At 40.4% G+C, this 24,976-nt stretch overlaps 1 protein-coding gene across 1 annotated transcript in view; it reads right to left on the bottom strand.

The window, feature by feature from the left end:
• Positions 1-14,143: 14,143 nt before the first annotated feature.
• ABC4 (UbiA prenyltransferase family protein) overlaps positions 14,144-24,976 on the bottom strand; it is a 76,861-nt gene continuing 66,028 nt past the window's right edge. Inside the window, 1 exon segment of the mRNA XM_087665457.1 lies at positions 14,144-15,174. Within this exon segment, the coding sequence (XP_087521583.1) occupies positions 15,031-15,174 (144 nt within the window). The 3' untranslated portion in view covers positions 14,144-15,030.

The raw sequence follows: 24,976 nt of genomic DNA, 5'->3' as shown, positions 1-24,976 counted from the left end.
TATTTTAATATTTAGAGCTTCATAAATGGAGCATGCATGGAAAAAGTGTTAGTCTACTAAAAGAAAAAAATGCAACAATATATTTATGTACATAAGATTTGTAACAAATGTCACATCTATAATGGTAGAGGTTTTGAACTTCTCTCAATTAGTATTTTAATTCTTTTCCTCCATGAATCTCTCTCCAAAGTAAGCTTCATTTCCTTTTGAAAGATGAGAGCATCTTGTAAGAAGTGTGTATACATTTTTTCATTCTCTCTATTCAAACCCTTGTAAAACTATCAATTCCATGTTGTAAGACCTCACATTATACCAGTAATGCACATGTACAACTCTCCCTCACATTTTTCAACATTTCTAAATTGTCTTCCCTTTTCTTATTATTTTCTTTGGAAAGCTTAATTATGAAGACTCATGCATACAAGACAACCAAATGCATTATAAAAGGAGACTCCATGTATAGTCTTACATCACCTAGTGCATCATCCAATTTGGGACTCTAATCAATCAAGATTACACTTGATTAATTGGAGTTAGCAAATCATATAATCTAGCCACGTTATGATAAAAGGGGACCCTTTTGAGCCTTCAAGGGGAGACGCACATGTTTTACTCTATCGCTATCTTCACTACCTCCAATAGTTACATTCTCTCCACTCCCCATGATGTATATAGTGATGGTTGTATTGTGTGCATTATAACTAGCTTCACATTGATTTGCATCCAAGCAATGTTTTATTGGGTTCCACATGTTTGATGTTCCATATTGAAAAAGAATGGTTGGAGCAAGGCTTTGTTTAACCAAGACTCAATGCCTATAAGGATGAAAAATGAATCTAAGAAAGTATATACACTCTCATAGCATAAATGAATAAAGGCACAAGATTTGAGAAACTGATTACCATGAGTTTATGATGTCAACGATAATGTTCATTACTCTATGGAAACAAATATGTACTCATTTGTCTGGATACTCAAAGAGATGTACCACTTTTATGAGGAACCTCTTTGTTCTTGTGATACAAGAGAATTGTTTCCACATTCCTAACCATTTTGAAAACTTTTCTAATAATTTTGAAGAAAATAATGCATAGTCTTGCATCAAAATATCTTCCCTAGATGAAATGGACTAAATGGAACCACAGTATTGATCGTAAGATGGCTATCATTGTATTGAGGAGATGGAGTTGACATGGAATATAAAAATAATATGTAAACACACACGTTACAAGTTCCTCTAACAACTAGCTTAAAGTAGTCATATGTGCTATTATATAATAAAAGCTTAAAATAACTACTAAGAATATTTTGTAGCAACTCTTCAAAGCACAAAATAGAATAAAACTTTGAATACAATCATCTCCTTATAGTGTTTCTCATTTGTCTTGAATGTTTGCATTCTTCAATTGAACTTTGCTCAGGCTTAATCATTTTGATCCACTATTTTGTTTCATCCGCTATTATTGTGTGTGACACAAACACACATGCGCACGCACACGTGCACGCACGCGCGCACGTGCACACACACACACACACAAAGATAACTTGTGATTTCATAGGCTACGATCTCTTGCTTTTTTCGATAATCAACACACTTGTGGTAAGACATTGTCATAGTTTTGCTACTTTTAGATGATGCTTTTGAGGTAGGACATGTTGTTCATATTGTTAAAGGTTTCCATAAAGGTATTGATGGGTTGTGAGAAAAGAAGCTATCGAATTGCATTGAAGTTCAAGTGATTTTCACTAATAGTGCCATATGCATAGAGATTTTGTAAGATAACATTGCCAATGAAAACTTTCAATTCATCAGTGGGGACATAGACAATGACTATTTTTCACATTAAATCCAACTCTAGAAGAGTGTTGGACAAGTAACAATAAGGGGTTTCCATGATAGCTTTGATATCATGTTTAAAGACAAGCAACAAAATCGATTGTTTCAAATTTGGTGTGTAGGTTGTGAGTGTTCTTATATAAACAAGGAAGACCAGATACTATATCCAATTATTTGGACTTGAAAATTAAAACAACGTGTCACTTGTAGCCAATTAGGTTGTGTTATTGGGAAAATCTAGTACTTACCTCTCTAGTTGTTCGAAAGCTCTTAAAAGAGGTTGTTTCTAAAACCAAAGGGAGGGTTGATGAGGCAATGTAATAGGTGCATTCCTTTGGAATTGAGAGCAATTTGACCTTTGACTTGGTTCTTGAAATAGTTCAAAACTATTAAGATACTCTCTAAAGTTTGCATAGACTGTAAGCTTGATGAAAAAAGGCTAACATTATTTCAAAACACAAAGTCGGTCATGCAATGCTTGATAGAGCATATCAAGTCCACAACCATTTCCAAGCTACTATGCTTGATTTGTAAAATGTACCTTAGAATGTCAATTGTCCAGGAAAAAAGCATGTGGTTGATAAGAATCAAACATTCTAGAGTGGCTTAATTAGACCAATATCGACTTTAGGTAATGATATGATATTGTTCTAAATACTTCTGCAATCATATGTATGCTTTATATGCTAACTTATTTTAGTATTAAGGTATAGATTCCTATAAGAAGTCAGAGCTACCCTCTCCGTAAGATGAACAAGGTATTTGTATTTTTCCTTTTCTTTTCTTAAATCTTTGTGATTTTAAAGAGAAGTCATAATAAGAGTAGACCATTAAATTAATAATTATCATCACTTGTTGTTTTGCCTCCATGGAAAATGCACTACTAGGAAAGTAGTTAACTTCAATCCATTTGGTAGTAAGGTGATTGACTCGAACCCCTTTTCAAATGATACTTGAGGGGGATATGCATTCGAATTGTGATCTGACTACAAGGGTAATTTTTTGTTTTAATACAAATGTGGCTGAAATAGTTGAAGCCTTTCATCACAAGGGTTGTAAAAGACCGAGTTTTACAAGACTTTCTCTTGATAATCTTCAATGGAAGGAGTGTGCTAACATCCCACAGAGCATGATAAACACATGTAGCTACATTGATAGGCTTATGCATCAAGCTTTAGAGGATTTTATAATACTAGCAGTGGTAAAATAAGGATTAGACTACATAATCCATTCAATGTTATTAAGCATAACTTGGTCCAAAATTGTTCTAGTATGAATACTTAACAATGTAATTTTGGTTGACAAGGACCAAGTTGTGGCTTGAAGTGTCTAGGTTATAAGTCTTTGAGAGAGCATCTTTGAAAATAAGGAAGTTTTGCATCAATATTCTAAATTCTCATATTCTTGCCATGTTTGATGGAAAGCAGACACTATAAAGCTATCTTGTGGATGCTCCTCAAAACCTTAGAAGAGACAGTGATGGGATTATGTATTTCAATACAAGTGATAGAAGATTCAATAATATTCTTTCCTTGAATCTTGGGGAGTCCCATGTGTTTGCCACAATGACACCACAAGGAAGAATTCCCACTACAGAAGTGGCTTGGGAGAGGATGTATTTCAATATGTGGCAAAGGTATATAAGCATCACATGTTAGAAATAAGCTTTACATAGGAAAGTGTGAAAGGGAGCGACGGATCAAAGGTTGGACTCGAGAGTTATGGCGGGAGAGCAAGAGCAAGAAAGGGAGAGACTAGAAATGGGAACTCCAACAGCCACAATGTGTGACCAGGCCTTCCTTTATTCAAATTTTCACTAAAAGAATAAAGAATAAAGTGACGATGACGGGCGTCCACCACCTGCAATGTGTAGTGGCAGTGCCTGTCAGTATAGTAATACACGGGCGGCTAGGCAGAGGCGCCTTTACCCCCAACAACCTCCCACTTAAAGGCGAATCTACCCCAGTGAGGAGTGAAAAGAAAAAGAAAAAAGACAATACAACATGTACACATGTACAACAGGATGAGGAAAGATGCCATCTCATCCCACACCCATCAACCTCCTGAGGAAGGCAAAGCGCTCTGTAGAGAGACTTTTCGTGAGCAGATCTACAGGATTCTGGTCAATCGAGATCTTGACAAGATCAACAGACTTTTTCTCAATGACCCCACGTATGAAGTGATACCTCACCTCAATGTGTTTTGTCTTCGCATGGAAGACAGGATTCTTGGCTAACTGAATAGCACTCATAGAATCTGAATGTAGTGTAGGGATAGCATCAATACCAAGGTCAGCAACTAAACAACCCAACCAAATGGCCTTCTTGCAAGCCTCAGTGGGGCTACAACATACTCGGCCTCTGTAGTAGAAAGGGCCGTGCATTTCTACACCCTGGACATCCAAGAAACAGCACCTCCAGCATAGGTGAATACATAGCCGGAAGTGGACTTTCTACTATCTGCATGTCTTGCATAATTAGAGTCAGTGTACCCCACGACTCTTGTATCCTGGCTGCATAGCATATGCACATATCTGCAATTCCCTTCAAGTACCTCATGATACCCTTCACAGCATCCCAATGCTTCTTGCCAGGTGTAGCCATATAGCGTGCCACAACACCAACTGCAAAGGCAATATCTGGACCAGTGGCTATCATGGCATATATAAGACTGCCCAGTGCGGATGCATAGAGAATCTTGGCAATCTCGGCCTTCTGCTCTTCTGTTTGCGGGCAATCAGCCTGTGATACCTTTACATAAGAAGGCAATGGACAGCCAATAGGCTTTACATCCTACATGCGGAAGCGCTCAAGGACTTTATAAATGTACTCCCTCTGTGAAAAGTAGAGGAGTCCCTGATGTCTGTGGTGTGTAATGTGCATAGCAAGTATGTGAGTGGCATGTCCCAGATCTTTCATCTCAAAGCTCTTCTTGAGCTGAGCCTTAAGAGCATCTAGCTCATTATGAGCTTTCCCTACTATCAACATATCATCTACATAGAGTACCAAAATCAATAAAGAACCATCACGAGCTTTCTTTGTGTTGTAAGACATGGATCCATAGCACTCCGGTTGTAGCCCTGTGACTGCATAAAGGCATCAAACTTATGATACCACTCCCTAGGTGCTTGTTTCAAGCCATAAAGACTTTTCTTCAATTTGCACACTAGGTGCTCCCTGCCAAGTTCTACAAAGCCCTTAGACTACTCCATATAAATCTCATCATACAAGTCCCTACGTAAGAAAGTCGTCTTGACATCCATCTGGTATAAATCCAAGTCAAGCTAAGCAACCAAAGCCAAGACTAAGTGCAAGGTGGTCATCTTAACCACAGGAGAAAAGACCTCATCAAAGTCCACACAATGCTCCTGCTTAAAACCCTTTGCTACCAATCTAGCCTTGTATGCCGGCTTGGGGTGTCCAGGGGTACTTTTTAGCTTGTACACCCACTTGCATGGCAAAGCCTTCTTGCCCATAGGCAAGGAAACCAAATCCCAAGTGTCATTCTTATGCAGGGAGTCTATCTCAAACTGCCTAGCCCTCTCCCAGGAGTGATTGTCACCCTTGCGCATAGCCTCATCATAAGTGAAAGGCTCTCATGCATCTGTAACCAAGACATAATGCATCGAGGGCTGAAATCTATCTGGTGGACGTATGTCTCTAGTAGACCGTCTCTGTTGCCTGTCCAACGCTCTGACCATGAGCATCTACTGCAGCTGTAGGCTATCCAACTGCCTGTGCGCGAGCTCTCGGCTCCTCCTAAAATATGACCCTGCGGATCTCAACAACTCTCTTAGGCTGCCTATGCATCTTGTCTTCATGGAAGACTACATCATGACTGCGGATGACTTTCCGCGCCTGCGGATCCCAGAGACGCTAACCCATCTCGCCTACATCCCCATAACCAAGGAAAATGCATTTGACACTCTTGGGATCCAGCTTACTTCTCTTGTCCCTGGGCACATGGCAAAATGCCTCACATTCAAAGACACGGAGATGCGCATAAGAGGGGGGCTTTCCAGTCCATACCTCTCTAAACCACTAGAAGGTGATCTGTTTATGACATGCACAGCTGTACTAACTTCCTCAGTCCAAAAGCTCTGTGGTAGGCCTGCTTGACTAAGCATACTGCATACATGCTCCTGGATGGTTCTATTTATCCGCTCAGCCAAACCATTCTGGGGGGGTGTAGGGGGTGGTCAACTGACGCTTAATAACCCTCTCATCACATAACTGCTCAAAAGCACGTGAGACACTCACCCCCATTATCTATCCTTAGGAATTTTAGCCTATACCCAGACTGGTTCTCAACCAATGCAAGCCATCTCTGAAACACAGCCAAGACATCAGATTTCAGCTTAATGGGATAAGCCCAAATTTTTCGTGAAAAATCATATATGAACGTAACAAAATACTTTGCACCACCCATAGACTGACAAGACATGGGCTCACAGACATCTGAATGTACCAATGCCAAGGGCTCACTCATGCGTGGCCTACCAGACTTCTTATACGTAGACCTAGTCTGCCTACCATAAAGACAATGCTCACATGAATCAAAACATGCATAATCAAGGGGCGGTAAGTACTGCAAACCAGAAAGCATTTTCATTCCCTTCAAAGACATATGGCCCAAACGGGCATGCCAAAGAGATACATGGGGGATAGAACCCACAGACAAAACATGATCAAGGGAAGAAGCTGATACAATCAAGGGGTAGAGACTGCCAACCTTGGCACCTCTCGCAATCACAAGTCTACCACGAGTGATCTTCCATACAGAATCTCCAAAAGATACATGATAACTTGCGTCATCAAGCTGTCTCGCTGACATGAGACTGCGTGTCAAAGCAGGTACATGACGTGCATCCTGCAAAACAAAACTGCTACCAGAAGGAAACTACATCCTAATATCACCAATGTCCACAATATCAAGAGAGCTATCATCACCCAAGCGCAGAGTACCCGAAACAGTACGGTATGAATAAAACCACTCTCGACAAGGTGTCACATGAAAGGATGCACTTGAGTCCAAGAGCCAACACTGTGCATACATAGAGTGTATCTCTGTCATCTGCGAAGCACTAGAAGAAGCTGCAAGGATATAGTCATCATCATCAACATCCTCAGGTTGCATAACATTGATCTCTTCAATTTTAACACTGGACTTTGCACGCACTATGCTGCGATCAGAAGACTTATCCTGCACTTTGTCTTTCCCCTTATCTTTGCGCCTTTCATTGTACAATTCATGGCATTGTGGCCTAATATAGCCCTTTTTTCCACAATGTGACAAGTAACATCTGCATTCCTGCCACGGGATTTGCTACGTGACTTCTCACGAGACTTGGACCGAGATTTTTGAGAATCCCGTCCACGGCCACTACCACTGCCATGCTTTCCATATCCATTATTCCTCCCTCTAACTGTCATAGCATGAGACACACGAGAGGCATCCAAATTCTTACGGTTAACCTCTTCCTACAGAAGAGCACTCTCAACATCAGATAATTTCAAGATAGCAGTAGAGGCACATAATGCAGCGCGGAATACATCCCATGACTCATTAAGAGTACCAAGCAAGAAAAGAGGAGTGACATCCTCTGCAAAAGTGATGTCTTGCGAAGTCAAGTTCTTGAGTATAGCATGGAACTGGCTCAAGTGAGTAGACATAGTCACATTCTCCTTCATGCGCAGATTCATAAGCTGCTTTAGCCAATACATTTGACTCGCTAGACTTTTCTTGTCATAGAGATTCTTGATTTTATCCCACAACTGCCATGCACTCTGTTCTTCCTCAAATACATTGTAGTGAATCTGTTCTGTGAGAGACAATACAATGGTGGACTTGCATAACTCATCAAGCTCAAGCCATTCCTCATCTGACATAGTTGCAGGTGGATGCCTGCTTAACTTCAAAGGTTTAATCTGCGGTTTCTACACCAACACCTACCAAATCTGACTCTTCCAATAAGATTAATTCGTACCATCAAGCTTAGTGATGTTGAAAATAGCATGATTAGTGGACGAACTTGCCATAATGCAGGCTGGAAGACTGTAGACAGTTCAAAACTACTTATTGTTTACTGCAGAAAAATGACCAAAAAATCACTAAAATAGAGGGAAAATGGCGAGGAAAGTGGAACCAAAGCTATTGCCCACCAAGTACTAGTAAAAGTACATCATTTCAGAGTGTTTCAACATGAAAAATCCATGTCAGTCCATACGTATATGCTTGCTATAATAAATTTCAGATTTCAGTAAAAGAGAGCTAACAGTGCTAAAATCAGATCCCAAGGCAATCAAATATTGCCAAGACCAAAGCCGGCATCATGTGTGCATAGCATAAGCATATGACGGTCGATAAGCATGAATCCAACACCCAAGTATGTCATACAAACATCTGCCAGTGAGTAGGCACACCCCCTAGTCAACGGGGCAAAGTGTTCCTACCACTACCAAAACTTGACACAAGTAGGTGTCAATTCACAAAGATACGGATCCAAAACTGAGACTTAGCTCATAAGAATACAGTGAACCAAGACATACAATGTATCATTCCAAAAGGTAAGAAGTCCCACAGTCTCAAGTGTCTGTAACTGCTCAATGGCATGTAATGGCTCAATGCATAAAAGTACCACCTGCTCAATATCTGATAAGCATTCAAGAATGCTCCCACTGGCACAAAAGCCGTATGTATGAGCTCAAGAGCTCAAGCCAAGGCAAGACATAGTGCCAATGACATAAGTCCAAGACAATACATCAATAGTACATCCCAAACATGTAGGCAGTAGAGCATCCGTATGTAGCATCCATAAGCATGTAAGATATCAAGTACATCCCAATCCAAACTCTAACAAGCCAAGTAACATCCAAGACTACTCCAGATAATCAAAAATGCATCCAAGGTGGAGCTTCAATGAGCACTCAAGCTCAACATATGCATAGGGTAATCAACCGTGACATGAGCATCAAGCCGTAGGTAACGGGTATGCATAAACCCAAGAAGCATCACTGTCAAAGCATATACCAATGTCAATAAGTGCGGGCTGAAATAAGATCAAGCTTCCAAAAGCATTCGGATTCAATGACAAGCTCAAAGTCGTCCCTCGATGATCAATACATCATAGCATAACCCAAGATATACATTCGGAACCAATAGGCATGTGTCAAAGCATGAAAGATAGCTTCAACCCAAGAGTATTCAACATGCATTTACTATTATAAAATGTGTATTTCCAGCCCCAAAATCAATCCAAAATCATAGCATTACATGTAGCTTCAATCCCCCAATCAATCGAGATGCAATAGGCATCAAACCGGTTATATAATCATGCCCAAACAAGCATAGGCATACAAATACATGCTGTCTCAGACCTGGAATCTGTTGCAGAAGATTCTGTCATCAGAAATTGGCAAATCCGACATCACCATCGCGTCCGGAGCGTGCCAAAACCCCAACTTAGACTCTTACCTTGCCTGAATCGGGTTCCAAATGCCCGAGATATGACAAAAAGAGTGATTTTTTGGCCAAATTTTGAAACAAGCGCAAAAAAAAAGTGAACTGGCTGGGGGGGTCTACTATCCCACGTGTCAATAATGGGCCCAAAGGGGCCACAAATGAGGGCCAAAGAAGGCCTACACCAAGCCTCAGCAAGCCTTGATAGGCTGGAAGCAAGATCCAGGTAAAGGAAGCTCCAAGAGATGTGAGCTATGGCTGTCCACAACTTGTTTACAGCCTGTGAAACCTGAGAACTGAAGTAAACCCTGAAGAAAATGATCAAATACCTCTTACGTAATGCCCTGAAGGTGCCCGACAATGCCGGGAAGGTGCTCGGGAAGCTGGGGAGTGACGAGAGCTCGAAGGAGTCGGATATGGCTGCCAAGAAGGAGAGCCAATGCAAGTAGGGAGTCGATGGGATGCTGAGAAGGCCACGAACCAAGCTCAAGAGTCGAAAAGCAAAGCTCTGATACTAATTGAAAGGGAGCGACGGATCGAAGGTTGGACTCGAGAGTTATGGCGGGAGAGCAAGAGCAAGAAAGGGAGAGACTAGAAATGGGAACTCCAACAATCACAATGTGTGACCGGGCCTTCCTTTATTTAAACTATCACTAAAAGAATAAAGAATAAAGTGACGGTGACGGGCGCTCGCCACCTGCAATGTGCAATGGCGGTGACTGTCAGTGTAGTAATACACGGGTGGCTAGGCAGAGGCGCCTTTACCCCCAACAAAGTGCCTACCATTATTTGTGAAAATGGGATTGTGCTCAAAAGGATAGTTAGATGGATAGCAAAAGACAACCAACTAGTTGCATTTTATGGAAATAAGTTGGATCATGCATAAATTCAAATTTGTGGTGCTTGTTTGCTGAGGGTCAAGATGGACATAATAAACTAGTTGATCCATTTCTAAGCATTGATTGCACATTATGAAAGATCCTTAATTTGCAAATCCTCTCATCAAATATTTAGCAAAGCTAGTATTTGTAGTACAATGGACATATCATGCATTTAACTATTTATCTATGAAACGACAATGGGATAGAGTATCTTTGTATTGAAGCATGTATGTAAAGGATGTGATTTGTCCTATGATTTGTCACACTCGTAATGGATGACACTCGACAAAGAACGATCATGATAGAAAACCACTTATCTTATGGGTGCCAAGATATTCAATCCTTGGAATGGTTGGTCATTAATAAGTTACATGGATAGTCATTATAGCATTTCAAGTCTACATGATCAAGATACTATCCACAATATTAAATAACAATACCTTTGGATGACACTTCTAGGCAACCCATCATCGAGAGACTAGTGTGTCTGCCTAAAAGACACATGGTCTCAAGAAAGAAGAACTCATAGCATAGAATTATGAATGTCACTATATGTATATACATCAATTTTTGACTCTATTTCTCAACTTAGATCCAGTTGTGATTAGCCCTTTATACACATATTTCACCATACAAAAGTTTGGATAGCAACCATTACTTTTGCAGACCGAAAACAATCTTATTTGCACATAAGAACATCCCCCAACTTATTCAACCTCTATATACATAATAATAGTGATTCATGAAAGCATCAAAAAATCCCTATTTGCATTAGTTTATAACAGTATTTTTTAGCATACAATAGCCCTTAGAGAGCAACTGATAAGTATGAACTATGTAGTCCATACATGCCTCTTCAAAGCAGTGAACACATAAAAGTAGATTCAGAACAACAATAGGTTTGCTTCTAGTTCCAATTTTTCGTAGTTTATTTTCATGTAAATTTTAGCATATAATGGTCCACAAAGCAACCCTATTTAGCCCTAAAGTATATCTATGGATTCATCCCACAATTACCTTGATTTAGGACAATAAAGTAAGCATAACAACATTAGGATTCAAGATGGCAGTGCCTTCTTGTAATTTATCCTTATAAACCCTATCGCAACTGACATAGCACTCTAGGCTTTTTCTCTTCTTCCCTCTCAACCATAAACACCTTGCAAATAGATTCACACATTGTCCTTTAGCCTTTTCCACTCTTCACACATGCATATAAGATGAGTAGTATCATGTACCTCCTCTTGGGTCTAGGCTTGTTCCCTTCTTTCCTCTCAACCCTCAACACCTTGCAAATAGATTCACACACACATTGTCCTTTAGCCCTTTCCGCTCCACACGTGCATATAAGATGAGTAGTATCATGTACCTCCTCTTGGGTTAGTTCATTCACGTCATATTCATATTCTAATGCTTGCCTTCAAATCCACTCCACATTATTCTTGTGAAAGGCCTTACTTCTTTGAGCCACGTTACTTGTGCATATCAAATTTTCAAAATTAATGAGCATGGATTGCAAGAATATTTTGAAAAAGAAAAAAGATATGGAAAATTGGAGGTTAGTGCAAATATTAGGATCAAGCAAAATACAAATTTGTTGAAAATCCATACACCTTGGGGGCGATTTTTATCAAGGGAAACCCTTGGCTCAAAGATTCATCTATCAATAGTAGCAACATATAAATTGATGTCTCTTTCCAAGCCTCATTTTGCATCATTGAGTGACAGTAATTGCCAAGATACACTTGTCTTGCGAATATTCTTAGTTTTAATATGCCATTAGTATGTGCTAAAAGATAAAATGTATCTAATCAAACTTATTTAATTAATTTCCATAACATCATACTATATATATCAAGATTTAGCATGCTTGGATCATGAAAGAGTACTTCTACTTTGTAGCACAACAATATAAGTAAAGAGACATAAATGGATGTTCAACTTTCTTGCCACTATTGTTCAAAGTATTTTCAAATAAGTGTTCTCATCTAAGAGATCCATATTTATCTAAACAATCTAATGTTTGTGAGCTCTTTTGCAAGGTAGGTGGTGTGCTGAGAAAGTAGAGGTGCTATCATGGTTCAGATTAATTGTGTGATGCAGAACAACTTAATAGGATTATTAAAATGCAAGAAAGCTCTCCCCTCAAATTTTGGTTCCCCATTTGAAGTAAGAACATATGGATTGGAATTAATATTGAAGTTAATAGTCTTTGATCAAGATGTTGGGGATCATATCTATGGTATATGATGAGCACATAATATGTGCTTTGAAATAGGGTTTGCTAGAGGTAAAGTCTGTCTGATATACTAGGTATGAGACAAAGCTTGGTGAAATGATATGTCGGAGCAAAAAGATCGTTTAGATATTTTTGTTGTAAACATACTTGATGACATATCACAAAGAAGAGTCTACTTATATTATGAAGACAAACTTGAAATGGATGCATCCATCCATTGGGTCATTGTGTTTGAATGTGAATCTCATGTTATGGACTCTCAACTTAACGAAGAGGAAAATGTAGTAAGTATGATATCACATTTTGTAGAATTAGCTAAAGAAGACACTTTGAGAAAGCACTCTTATTTGTGAATTGCGAATGGAAACCCCACTTTTGCCAAATATATACTTATTATTGTTTGTAGTTTTTTTTTTTTAATGAGCCAATTTGTCTTTTTATAAGCTCAAATTGTGTCATTTTGTTTCAGAGAGGATTTGAGATGCAAAAGAAAAGGAAAAATTGTGGCACTACTCAAGGACTAACAAGAGGTACTTGTTATTTAAGAAGAATCATGAATATGATAAGGAAGCTATGGTTTAGTATACATGACATGAGCTCCAATCAATCTTTATGATCACCTTTCTAATATGGAGATTCATCTAGCATCATACCAACCAACCAAGGGGGCAAAAAGCCATGTATAGGCCTTAAAGACAATGAATGTGGATCCTTTAAATGTATAATTTCTTTAACAAATTTGAGCTATCAACCCATGACAAAGAAGTATGAAAACAATGCTAACTACAAGGTTTGAATGAGAATGCAATGGAAAATTTTGTTTAAATAGTACAAGTAGTTTAATGACTTATTAATATACAATTTGTAATTGAAAAACAATAGAAAATTTTAAGTGTATTAGATGGATGTATTACTTCACAATTAATACACGGATGTATTACTTCACAATTAGTGTGTGATTTTATATAAAACCTTAATATAATTTTTAAACTTAATAGGGCAATCTATGCTCTCAACTACTCCGAAGGTAATGATCAATAGTTAAAGCTAGTACTTGTAATTGTAGGATTGTGAGTACAAAATTTCTTGTGTTTTTATCACTTCCTTAGGCACACCTCCAAATAATGTCCTCACAAAAGTCTTGGAGACTATCATTCACTAGATTAGTCAACTTAACCTCCTCATGGGTAATCATTGAGTAAGAGGATCCCAATGCAATCAAGCTCTATTGGACTTGCTCCATAGGTAGGAGCAATGTTAGTGTGGCTCTTGCCTACTCTCCCATTTGAAATTCAGAGAAGTGTGCCCCCTTGTGAACATTTGGGTGTATGAGTTTGTGTGCCTATATTTTGAAAAATATCCATACTTTGAGGTCCAACCTGTAAAAATATTAGCATATACTAGCAATGAAAGGACGTGATTATAGTAGAAAAGGAGGGATCTCACAAATGTATGTAGTTAATGATGGATCTTTTTTATACAACCACCACATGATTATAGTAGAGAAGTGATTCAAGGTGAGTGGTGAAGACATTTGTGTTTATGAAGAAGGTTCTCCTTTCTATCTTTAATTCGTTTTATAACAAAGTGATGCTAAATAAGTGTTCCCTCAAAGTAAACTACAAGATTAGTTTGTACATGTAAGGAAGAAATTGTGAAAATAATGCATAAACGACATTCAATGAAAGGTCTAAGGATAGATTTTGAACAATGGGATTGTCACATGGCTAAGCAATGACCTACTACGCTCCTGAAGTTTTAGATACTAGAACCCTTTAACGCCAACATCAAAAGCGCATACATCAGAGGGAAGCATCTCCATCCATCATCGGAGATCCTCCATACGAGAGTTGTCATGCATACGATAAGACACTCGTATCAGGCAAACAAGCTGAGATACTCCATGCCGATGAGCTCCTCCATACAAGATTTGGCATGCATAGGGTAAGACACTCGTATTAGGCAAATAAGCTGAGATACTCCATGTTGCTACTGATCAACCTACGGCCCACGTAGGCTCCTGCTCTCTATGAAACTGTTTCTGGGTGAGAAGATTTGCCTAGTCACGTCGACTTACACGTACAGGCATTGAAAATTTTAGTCCAGAGTAAGTCGATGTGTTGTGTGATGAGAACAAGGTGGAGACAGACAGACAGACACCTCCTGATTGGATTGTTCATTCCACTCAAACTCAGGGCATCTCTTCTGTATTTGGGCAAATTATGCAGGTTTTTGTAAACCCCTTCTGCTAATCCTTTGTTATGGTTCCGAAATAATAATTAATTATGTGTAGATTTTCAGAGAGTTCTTTGCCCAAATCTATTTCCGATCAAATGTAGGGGTTGCATCACAAAAGGGTATAGGAAGAGGGGTAAATATGGAAATTCTACCCAGATGGGGACCTGTGAGGGCTTAGGAACCCAAGGATCAAATTTAGCAGCCCATTTAAATAGAATAAGAAAGGCATTTCTTAGCTTCCAATAGCCCTATCCTAAAATGTGAATGGTTGGCCGTGGCCTCAGATGAAGAAAGGGAGAAGCAATACTGTTAGGCGAGATGCAGTTAATGGTAACAGTCCCAGACGTTGCTTCAGCAGTAAGTCCTGAAGAGGAGCTCTATGTAGAGCCGAGTAAGTGTTGTTGCTGGCTCAACAGTCGCAGTTTTGATTAGGCTGTCGCAAAACCTAATGTCAATGCCGCACCCAATGCAGCATGTAGTCGGACGCAATAGTACTTTGCAAGAAAGATCTTCTCTTTGTTCTGCACAGCAGTTCAAGAAAACACTCCTCAGTTTTACAACTAGCTGGAAGTCACATGAAAACACACAACAAGATGCTCTCATAGATGTACTACTGCTCTACAGAAACAAGCAACAACTCCATTAAAAATATCTCTGTTACCTTGTCCCTCTAGAAGCTGAGAACTCCTTGCCAGATACATAATTTCATTCCAGGCTTTAAATATGTGGTCATATTCCAAAGAGCTCGTCTAGCTCGCTTCCTGAGATAATATTCAACACAGCATAGGCTAGTCCCAAGGCAATGATGCCAAGACCCTTGTTATTCTTTTTCTTCCCATCTGAACAAGGTATGGTGCTCTACAACATCCTATAATCTCCCATGCCATAGCCTTAGGAGTGCTCAGTGGAGGGCAGATGAAAAAAGCGTCTTCCTAATCTTTCATGCAATACCCTCAAGAGTACATACAGAATTCTCAGTCCTCAGATGCCAATCTCTTTTTCCTAGAGGGGACCTCCTTTTCAGGGTGGTGTAACTAACACAAAGAGTCTCCCCTATGCAATGAAGTAAGATATTATGCTCACAAGAGAGGACACGGATGAGATAGAGCACACATGATGTTCTCATGTAAGGACCTTGGATGGAAGAAAGTGGGCTCATCAAGTGATGCCCTTTCAGAAATTACAATCGGATCCACAAGAGTGGGTCTAGAGGCACCCTCGCACCCTAGAGATGTCTCATCCTTTGGCTAAACTAGGCTAAAGAAGAGGATTAAATTAAATAAGATACATAGTTTACTTTCCAACATGTATGGTTCAAACAGGGTAGTCAAGTATGACCCAGATGATATGTCCAAGCAGTGGACTCCGTATGGTGCTGAACGTACACAAAGATTTATCAGATAAAATAGGGTGCGCTTCATATGGTCATTAAAAATGACATAATAAAAATTTTGTTAACCTATTAAATAAAAACTTTAACCTTAATGCTTCTGATATATGACCCACAATACAGAACTAAATAAAGCGAGAAGGAAAGTAATGATAAAGACAGATCCATATTCCAAATAGGGGAGAGCTAGAGGGAAAGGATGATAAAGAGAGGAAGGTAAAGGGAGAGGTAGATGAGGGGAAGAGATCAAAGAGGTAGAGGAAGAGGAGGTGGTAAAGAAGAGGTAGAGAAGGACGTGGTAAGAGAGGTATATGTAGGGGTAGCTGAAGAAGAGGAAGAGGAAGGACAAAAACAACTTGAAGTTGTACTCAAATATAGAGGTGAGAGCTTCAGGAATGAGAGACGAGTGAGAAGAAAAAACAGTCAAAAAATGGTCATACAATGGACAAAAAGCGGTCATGTAATGGCCAAAAAATGGACAAGAATGAGAGGCATCATCTCTAGGTTGCTAATTGGTTGGAGACGAACACCCATCCCTACCCTTATGGACTCCATCCAAGCAGCTCTCACTAGCACCCCAACCAAGGTCACTCTAGTGATACCCTTCGAAAAGTGGTCCTTCATGATCCAATTTCACCTCATCTTAGCAAATGAAGGCAGCACTTGCCACCAACCCACTCTGTCAAATCTTTAGTAGCATACTTTTACTTTGACAAATAGCTTGAAAGTGCGGACTATTCTACACTAGGGGTGCACTGCCATTGCTTGCTCCTTTCCAATCTTCAAGGAGTACTTTACTCCCTACCTTTCCAAGATTGGCAATGCATTCACCACATCATACAAGAAGATGGAACCTTTGCTAAGGCGGTCTCATAGGGCCCACTCCTACCTGTTGGTCAAGTGTTGTGCCAATAGGATCTATCGTTGCCCTTTGTCAAATCATCAAGATTTCTTCGTTTAAGGAGGACTCCTATCGCAGCCAATGCATACTTGAGCCTTCATGGGCAATGTTTTTCTTGCAAGCAAATGGGCCATCTTGCAATAGACTGTCTTAGGACTTGTCAACAACAAGCTTCCTTTCAAGATGAGGGAGATGGTAGGCCATAGCCTTCCAAGAGGAGCAAGACTTAGAAGCACTATCTATGGTCGTGTGAGGCTGTACAATTGGTTTGGAGAGGAGAATATGGGATATTATGTCAAGTAGACCCATCCCCTCATGCATCAATTGGAGTGCTCTTTGCTCGCAGTTATGTGCGGCTGCACAATTGGTTGGGAGAGGAGCATGAGGATACTACGTCAAGTAGACCGATCCCCTCATGTGTCAATTGAGGTGCTCTCTATTGGCACTCAATCCAAGACATCATCTACTCTTCAAGGCAAAAATTTATGACATGATCCATATCATTGAGGCACGTGAAATTTCAATGCTTTGCTTAGCATTTGATTAAGAGTTAATCGATGTGCAAATGTGAGGTGCACATGTGATGTGCAAGTTAGTTATTTCAAAATGATGGACCAAGGACTTTGAGAAGTCAATGGTGGGTGTTAAAGGCAAAAGTTGTAATAAGTTATACTTGACAAGTACTAGGTGGTACTTGGTGATAGATTTTAGCCTAGATCATTTCATTAGCCATTAATCTCAGTGATGAGATTAGAAACTAGGCATTAATTAATGTCAATTCAAGGGCTAATAAATTATTAAGATTACTTGGATGACATGGCTAGTATAGTTAATTATCTAAGCAAAGATTATAAGTAAATCAATTTTCAGAATTAATGTTACAAAAATTAATTTAATTGGACTAAATATTGCTTAACAATGAATTTAGAAGATTACCACTTGGCGAAACTTGCCCATGCAAGTGAGGGAAAGGCTATTAGAGGCTGGTGGAGCCTCATTCTAACATGGTGAACGTTAGGAGAGAAAGAAAGGGAACTCTTGTTGCAATTTTCCAACTATCACTCTTTAGCCTAGCCATTGGAGACTATCAAAGAGCTGCCCCTAATGGATTAGGAGGCCATTGGAGACACATGACAGCTCCTGTAGGCTGTCTATAGGCAAGTGACATCAACGTTGGCACCACAAGGGCAGTTGAGTGCATGTGCAGCTCCTGTTGATGGTTGGCCAATCAATCAACCATTCACAGCAAGATAGCATTAAATTTCAGCCAATTTTGAGAATGAAACTCTGAAATTTCTATCTCCAACTTCCTCTCTATTGTCTCGGCCAATTCATAGCTTGCCTCAAGAGATCTCAGCCAACTTCCTCTCTATTGTCTCAACCAATTCATAGCTTGCCTCGAGATCTCAGCCAAATTTAATCCCACGAGGGTGAAGAATTTCTACTTCTAAACCCTAATTTACAACAAAATTTAGGGTTTACCTGCCACCCAAAAAAAGTGCTTAGAATTTAGGGCCTAGTACTTCAAATTCAACAACTTAAATTTCGTACAATTCCGAGAGGCCAACTAACCGACATTATGTTTGGGGCAGAATTTGTCTTGCAAGGAGCAAATTGAAGGCAAATCCTCAAGTAAATTCAAGGGGCAAATTGGGTTGAAGGCATATTGGTTGTCATGGACTTCAAGATATGCAGATCAGGCTGTATCTCAATGTACTTCAATACAAGTTAAAGAAATATCACAAGGTGCGCCCGTTTGGGGCCAACAAGAGATTAAATGGTAACATTAACATTTTCGGTCTATATGAATTTTATGCTTGTTGCAATAAGTGTTAAATTAGGTTATTTACCACCCTATCTGAAACCAATCTTCCTCTTCCGAGAGGGTGGTAATGACCTGATTAATCAACAATCACAACAAGTAAACAATTCACATAAACTGAAATGCACGCTTTACCACTTAAATATTGGACAATGGATAGATTGTTGATAGTGGTGCATCCCGACACATGACTCTTTCTACAGTAGGTATTACTCATTTGCAGCCTTCACATGGGCCGATTTCTCGTTGGCGATAGTTCTTCTATCCCTATTCAGGAACGAGGTAACGTGCAACTTATTCCAGATAGGCAAGGTAGTACCCATACTTCCGAGGTGCTTTATGTACCGACCTTGGGATACCATCTGCTTTCGATGCACAAGATTTGTGCCCTCGGTCTCTTGGTCGAGTTTCATGTGGACTCCTTTCAGATTCTTGATTGTGGATCGAGACAAGTCATTGCTTCAAGTTATTAGGAGAATGGAGTCTACAAGTTAAGGTCTTCTTCTTACCTCTGAGACACAATCCAACCTATGGCTTACTCAGTTTGGCCACCTCAACTATGATTACCTGTGAAAGGCGTCTAGGGGACAGCTTGTTCAAGGTTTGCCAGATATTATGGTAAGCCAGCAACTGTGTGCATCTTGCATCCGTGGGAAGCAAACTCATGATGCTCTTTCCAGTAAAGCTTCGAGGCAGTCTTGAACGCCCTTGGAGCTTGCTTCTACCGATCTTTGTGGACCGATGCAAACGGGGTTCCTTGAAGGAAACTTGTATTTCCCGCTAATAGTGGATGATTATAGCAAGATGACATCGGCTTATTTTTTGAAGCTGAAGTCAGAGGCCTTCTCCAACTTCACGGATTGGTTATTCTTTGAGGAGAACCGCTCGGGCCAGAAGCTGAGGACCTTACAATTTGATAAGGGCGGAGAATTTGTTCCTAATGAGTTTGTTTGTTTTTGTACACATCATGGTATCCACCAAGAGTTTACCAACCCAAACACCCCATAAGCCAGATCTTTCTTATTTCAAGGTTTTTGGGTGTGACACCTATATTCACATCCCGAAAACACAGCGTGACAAATTTGAAGCGACTTCTAAACAACAAGTTTTTGTGGGCTATAGCTTGCATTTCCAAGGTTACCGATTGTATGATCCCATCAAGCGAGATGTCTTTACGAGCCATGATGTTCGGTTCGTGAAGGGAGGGGAGGTTTTGAGGAACACCTCGTTCTTGGCGATCCAAGAGATAGTTGGGCGTCAACGATTGTACCTTTGAAGCTTGTGTCTCTTGAGGATTCTTCTTCAAATGAGGAGTTTATTTCTCCGCCACTAGAGTCTCCGATTGCACCCCAGCAATCGGTGGACATTCCAAAGACTTCAATAGATGGCGAGCAATTGGGAGAGATTCGACCTCCTCCTCATTGGCCCCGTGACACTCTTCATGATGCAAGGATTGAGGGGGTCCCTAAGGAGTGGTAGCCACGAGATGATCCGCGGCATTCTTAGAGGGACTAAGCACATTTCACTTTGTGTACACTAATTAATGTTTGATGTCTCATGCCATGCAGGATAGGGAGTCCACCTTCATAAAGAAGGCTTTACAACATGATCATTGGCGAAAAGTAATGAAGCAGGAGTTGGAGTCGATTGAGAGAAACGGCACTTCGTATCTTGTACCTAAGCCTTCTCATAAAAAGGTAATTGGAGTCAAATGGGTCTTCAAGACCAAGTATTGCAGTGATGGCATGTTGGACAAGCACAAGGCCCACCTTGTTTGCTAAAGGTTTTACACAACTCCCAAGCATTGATTTCCATGATACTTTTGTCCCTACAACTCGGATCGCTACTATTTGTGAAGTTTTGCCCTGGCTAGTCATAGGAGCTGGCCAGTCTATCAACTGGATGTGAAGTCTGCCTTCTTGAATGGAGAGTTGAAGGAGAAGATCTATGTTGAGTAGCCTCCCAGCTTCGATTCTTCTGATGATAATATACAAGTTGAGAAAGGCCCTCTATGGCCTTAAGCAGGCTCCTCATGCTTGGAACGAGAAGATTGACTCATTTCTCCAAGAGAGATTGGGATATCAACGTTCCAAGGCAAACCTGTTGTTTTATGTACATACCTTGGGTGGAGGTCGTGTGTTGTTTGTCCTTTATGTGGATGACTTGATTGTGAAAAGTGACCATGCCTAGATGGTCGAGCAGACGAAGGCAACACTTCATGAGAAGTTTGACATAATGGATATGGGACTTCTTCACTTCTTTCTAGGTCATGAGATTTATCAAACCCCAAGGAGAATCTTTCTCTCCCAACAGTGGTATGTGCAAGAGCTCTTGACTACGTATGAGATGAAGGGATGCAAGTCCATTACGGTCCCTATGGATCCAAACTGGAAGGCCACAACCCATTCCAATTCTCTCCTTTGCATGTGCTACAACCATTGTATCCATGGAGTGATTGGATGTTTGTGCTTCCTGATGATTTCGAGAAGTGGTCTGCTAACCAAATATATCATCAGATGGCAGAGGCCAAGAGATGGATCACTAGAAAGGTTAATAAATTATGGCATGTTCGGGATAGCAAAAAGAAGTGGCAAGAAAGATTCATTCAGCTTTGGAAGTCTAAGGTTCTATATCAGGATAGTCTTCATGTGGAGACTCTTGATCGGTGGTCTTCCAACTAGGGAGGTGCTACGTGCCTGAAAGATCTCTGCTAGTCGTTGTGTATTATGCACTACATGCGATGAAACATTGCTTCATCTTTTCGTCTCCGAGAACCACACGCGGGAAGTAAAACTCCAGAGATCATACGTAGTCAAGAGCTCCTTCATCTCATACGTAGTCAAGAGCTCCTGCACATACCACTGTATCAAGCATCCATGGTCATGTGGCCCGTATTCCAGGTTTAGTGCTATGGAAGATTTCTTCTATGATGTCAGCTGGTCTGGTTCTTCCTAACATTGCTGCTCCCTGGCTAGCTATTGTTCGCTCTACTTTAGCTGTCCTTTCTGTGTGATTTCTTTGTGTTAAAGTCCTGATAAACTTTCATCAATTTCTTTGATGACCTGATGGTCTAATGTGACACAGAGAGAGAGAGAGAATGCTGACCTAATGGTCTGATGTGAATATTTACTACTTAATTCAATTATCTTCAAGAAAAGAGAGAGAGAGAGAGAGAGAGAGAGAGAGAGAAGGTAGAAACAACTTGGCAGGACTGGGACCTTGCAGGCCGCCTGAGTCTGGAAAAGCCCTCTACTAATCAGGTGTATCATCTTCTTGTTCAAGATCACCAATGGCTGGGAGAGAAAGCTAATACTGTTTGGGGACTACGGAAATCGCTATCATGGTGGCAGAAAACGCTGATGGAGGGCTGGCTAAATAAGACACCTTTCAAGTGCAAGGTTTTTCTTTGACAGGTGATGATTGGTGGTCTTCCTCTGGCCTCGGCCCTTGCCAAGCGTCGCATCTCGAATGGCAATTGTTTCTTCTGTACCACACTGGCGGAATTGGCCCGACATCGTTTTCTCTCTTGCCCGCTCGCCAAGAATATCTGGTCACTCTTGTCGCACATTTGGCGCGCGGTGGTGGGGTCCTCGCTAACTCCTTTCGACTGGGTTTTTGTGCGCCCCAAGTATTCCGCACCGCCACAGTTGCATGAGAAGCTCTTATTTCACTTTTTCAGATATTGGGGATGCTGGCACATTTGGACCACGCGCAATGCTTTTCTCTTTGATTCGGCCTCTAATGTACCCCGACATATTGCCAGGCTTAAAGGGCTCTTGCATTGGCAGCTAGATATCATCCGACACTCCGACTTGCTCCCTCGGGAGGATTTGCATCCGTGGCATATGGCGATTGCCTCTGGGTCGTTGCCATGATTGGTGTAACCTTTTCAATGCATTACTACGGGGCTTCCCCACACGGCCCTCGTGTATCTTGTAATCAGAAAAGAGAGAGAGAGAGAGAAAGAGAAAACCTCTTCGCATGATGGCTTTGTGTCATCATGTATCTTGTAATCCAGTAATCTTGTATTTTTTTTCGTAATTAATACAATTACCTTTTACGAAAAAAAAGAAGGTAGAAACAAGCAAAGCCACAAGAGAGAGAAAGAGGCATGAGGCTAGCTGACGGTACTAGTAGCAGGTTTTAGGGTGTGCCAGCTACAAGTCACCAATTTAAACTTAAGGATTATTGTGCAACAAGTACTAGATGATATATACGGTTTGGACTATTGCAAAGAATCACTAATCTAGTGTGGGTCTTGGGAAGATTGCCTCAAGCTGATACATCATAGCCACGATATTCTCATTTGTTCCATTTCTTAGTTAGATTGGATGTTGGTGTTTGATTTCTTTGTTGGATTGGACATTAGCATATCTAGCATACTAGAAATGCCATTATCATTTACCCAACTTTGGAGTTCATGGTCATATTGGTCACATTAGAAGCTTATTATCGTGGCACATGGCTTCTATTAAATCAACGAGGGTTATTATCTCTAATGTGGCTACTCCATTCTAGTGGCTATGTGGATTTTTTGGTTTTGTCATTTTCATTGTGCATATGGCTTTTGCATGCTGGCCAAACAAGATTCTCTCTTGAATGAAAATATGTGCATATGCCATGCAGCTTTTGCATGAAAAGGGAGAAGAGAGAATCTTGTAGGAAGTAAGAGAGCGAGCGAGTGAGAGAAAGAGAAAGTGGCTAACAAACAAGGGAAACTACGTTTAGGGCCTTCACAAAGGCATGAAATGGTGAAGATCAACAACAATTATTTGTGGGCTAAAAAAAACCCCTTCAAATATGAAGTATTTACTTGGTGAATTTTGGGGATCTCCCTCTTGCTTCTATACTTTCTAGACACAATATCTCCAATGGTTTGTGCTTCTTCTGTATTGGAAGCATGGAGACATGTCGCAATCGATTGTCTCCTACCTAGTGGCAAGAAAGATCTAGTCCCTATTGTCTAATATCTAGTATCATATGGTTGAAACTACCATGTATCCCTGTGATTTGGTATTTGGAAAGACTAAATTTTTGGATCATGTGGAACCACATATGAAGATTGTGCTTCACTTCTTGTGCTTCTAGGGTTATTCCCATTCGAACTTGCAAAGTCACATTGCTCAATTGAGAGATCTTCTCCACTAGCAGTTTAGTATCATGCAATATACCAGCATTCTCCCCAAGGAATGACAAGGATGATTTGGTCTCTTGGCATACCCTAGTTTCATTGCTGCCCATGTAGTATATTTATGACTTTTGTACTTTTCCAATAATAAATACAATTACCTTTATGTGTGTGAGAGAGAGAGAGAGAGAATATGTATATATTCACATCTACATAAGGCCAATGTGGCCTATGAGACAAAATCCAAAGTACATCCATGTCTAATGTCATCTAATTAGTAAGGTGAAGATAACATTAAAAAAAAGTAAGTGGCCTATGAAACAATGCTGAGAATAATTGTACAATGGGACTACACTAGAGTAGAACAATGTCTAGTGTTGTCCCATCAGTAGAAAGAAAAGGAAAGCCTAATCTTATAGGGCTATTTACGGAAATTGAGGTGGAGACTATAGCTAATCTTAAGATCTACACATGGTCTCAGCTATGATACAATCCCTAACTCCTCCATTGATATGCCTAGTGGCAAGTCTTCGATGTCTCGTGATAATGGCTCTGATCCAGCTGTGGTGAGGCCTTCTCAAACATGATCATGGTAGACGGGGTCGTGCTGGATTAAGTGAAATCACTCTATCCAATGTGACTCCACAGTGTGGAATGAAAGTCGTTTGGTCTTGGTAGACGACGTCTTGCTGGATGAAGTGAAATTGGTCTATCCAATGTGACTCCACGGTGTGGAATGGAAGGCATTTGCCGGAGTGGCTTTGTCTCTACTAGGCTAGTAGTGACAGTAGGGTCTGATATGTGAAAAGTTTGTAACTACTCTCAATGTGAGTCCCTCCGGGTGCTGGCCTCTTGTCTTGCAATAGAGCTCCGCAACACCCCTAAAGCTCCAAGCGGAAAAGACTTGAGCATCTCTAGTCCTTGTACTCTATAACACAACAAACAGGTCCAAAACCATCACATGAGAGAGAGAGAGAGAGAGAGAGAGCGGCTGAGTTAGGGTGTATCCCCTTGAGATTCAATCAATCCTTCTTGTTTCATTATCCATTCTCGGAAAACATGCTGCAATTGATAGCTTCCTT

Source organism: Lygodium microphyllum, chromosome 24 (assembly GCF_053477565.2).
Source record: "Lygodium microphyllum isolate KBCC chromosome 24, Lygodium_microphyllum_v1.1.10, whole genome shotgun sequence".
NCBI classification, from domain to species: Eukaryota; Viridiplantae; Streptophyta; class Polypodiopsida; order Schizaeales; family Lygodiaceae; genus Lygodium; species Lygodium microphyllum.
Note: the sequence above shows the minus strand (reverse complement) of the source record. Positions and strands in the feature narration are given on the sequence as shown.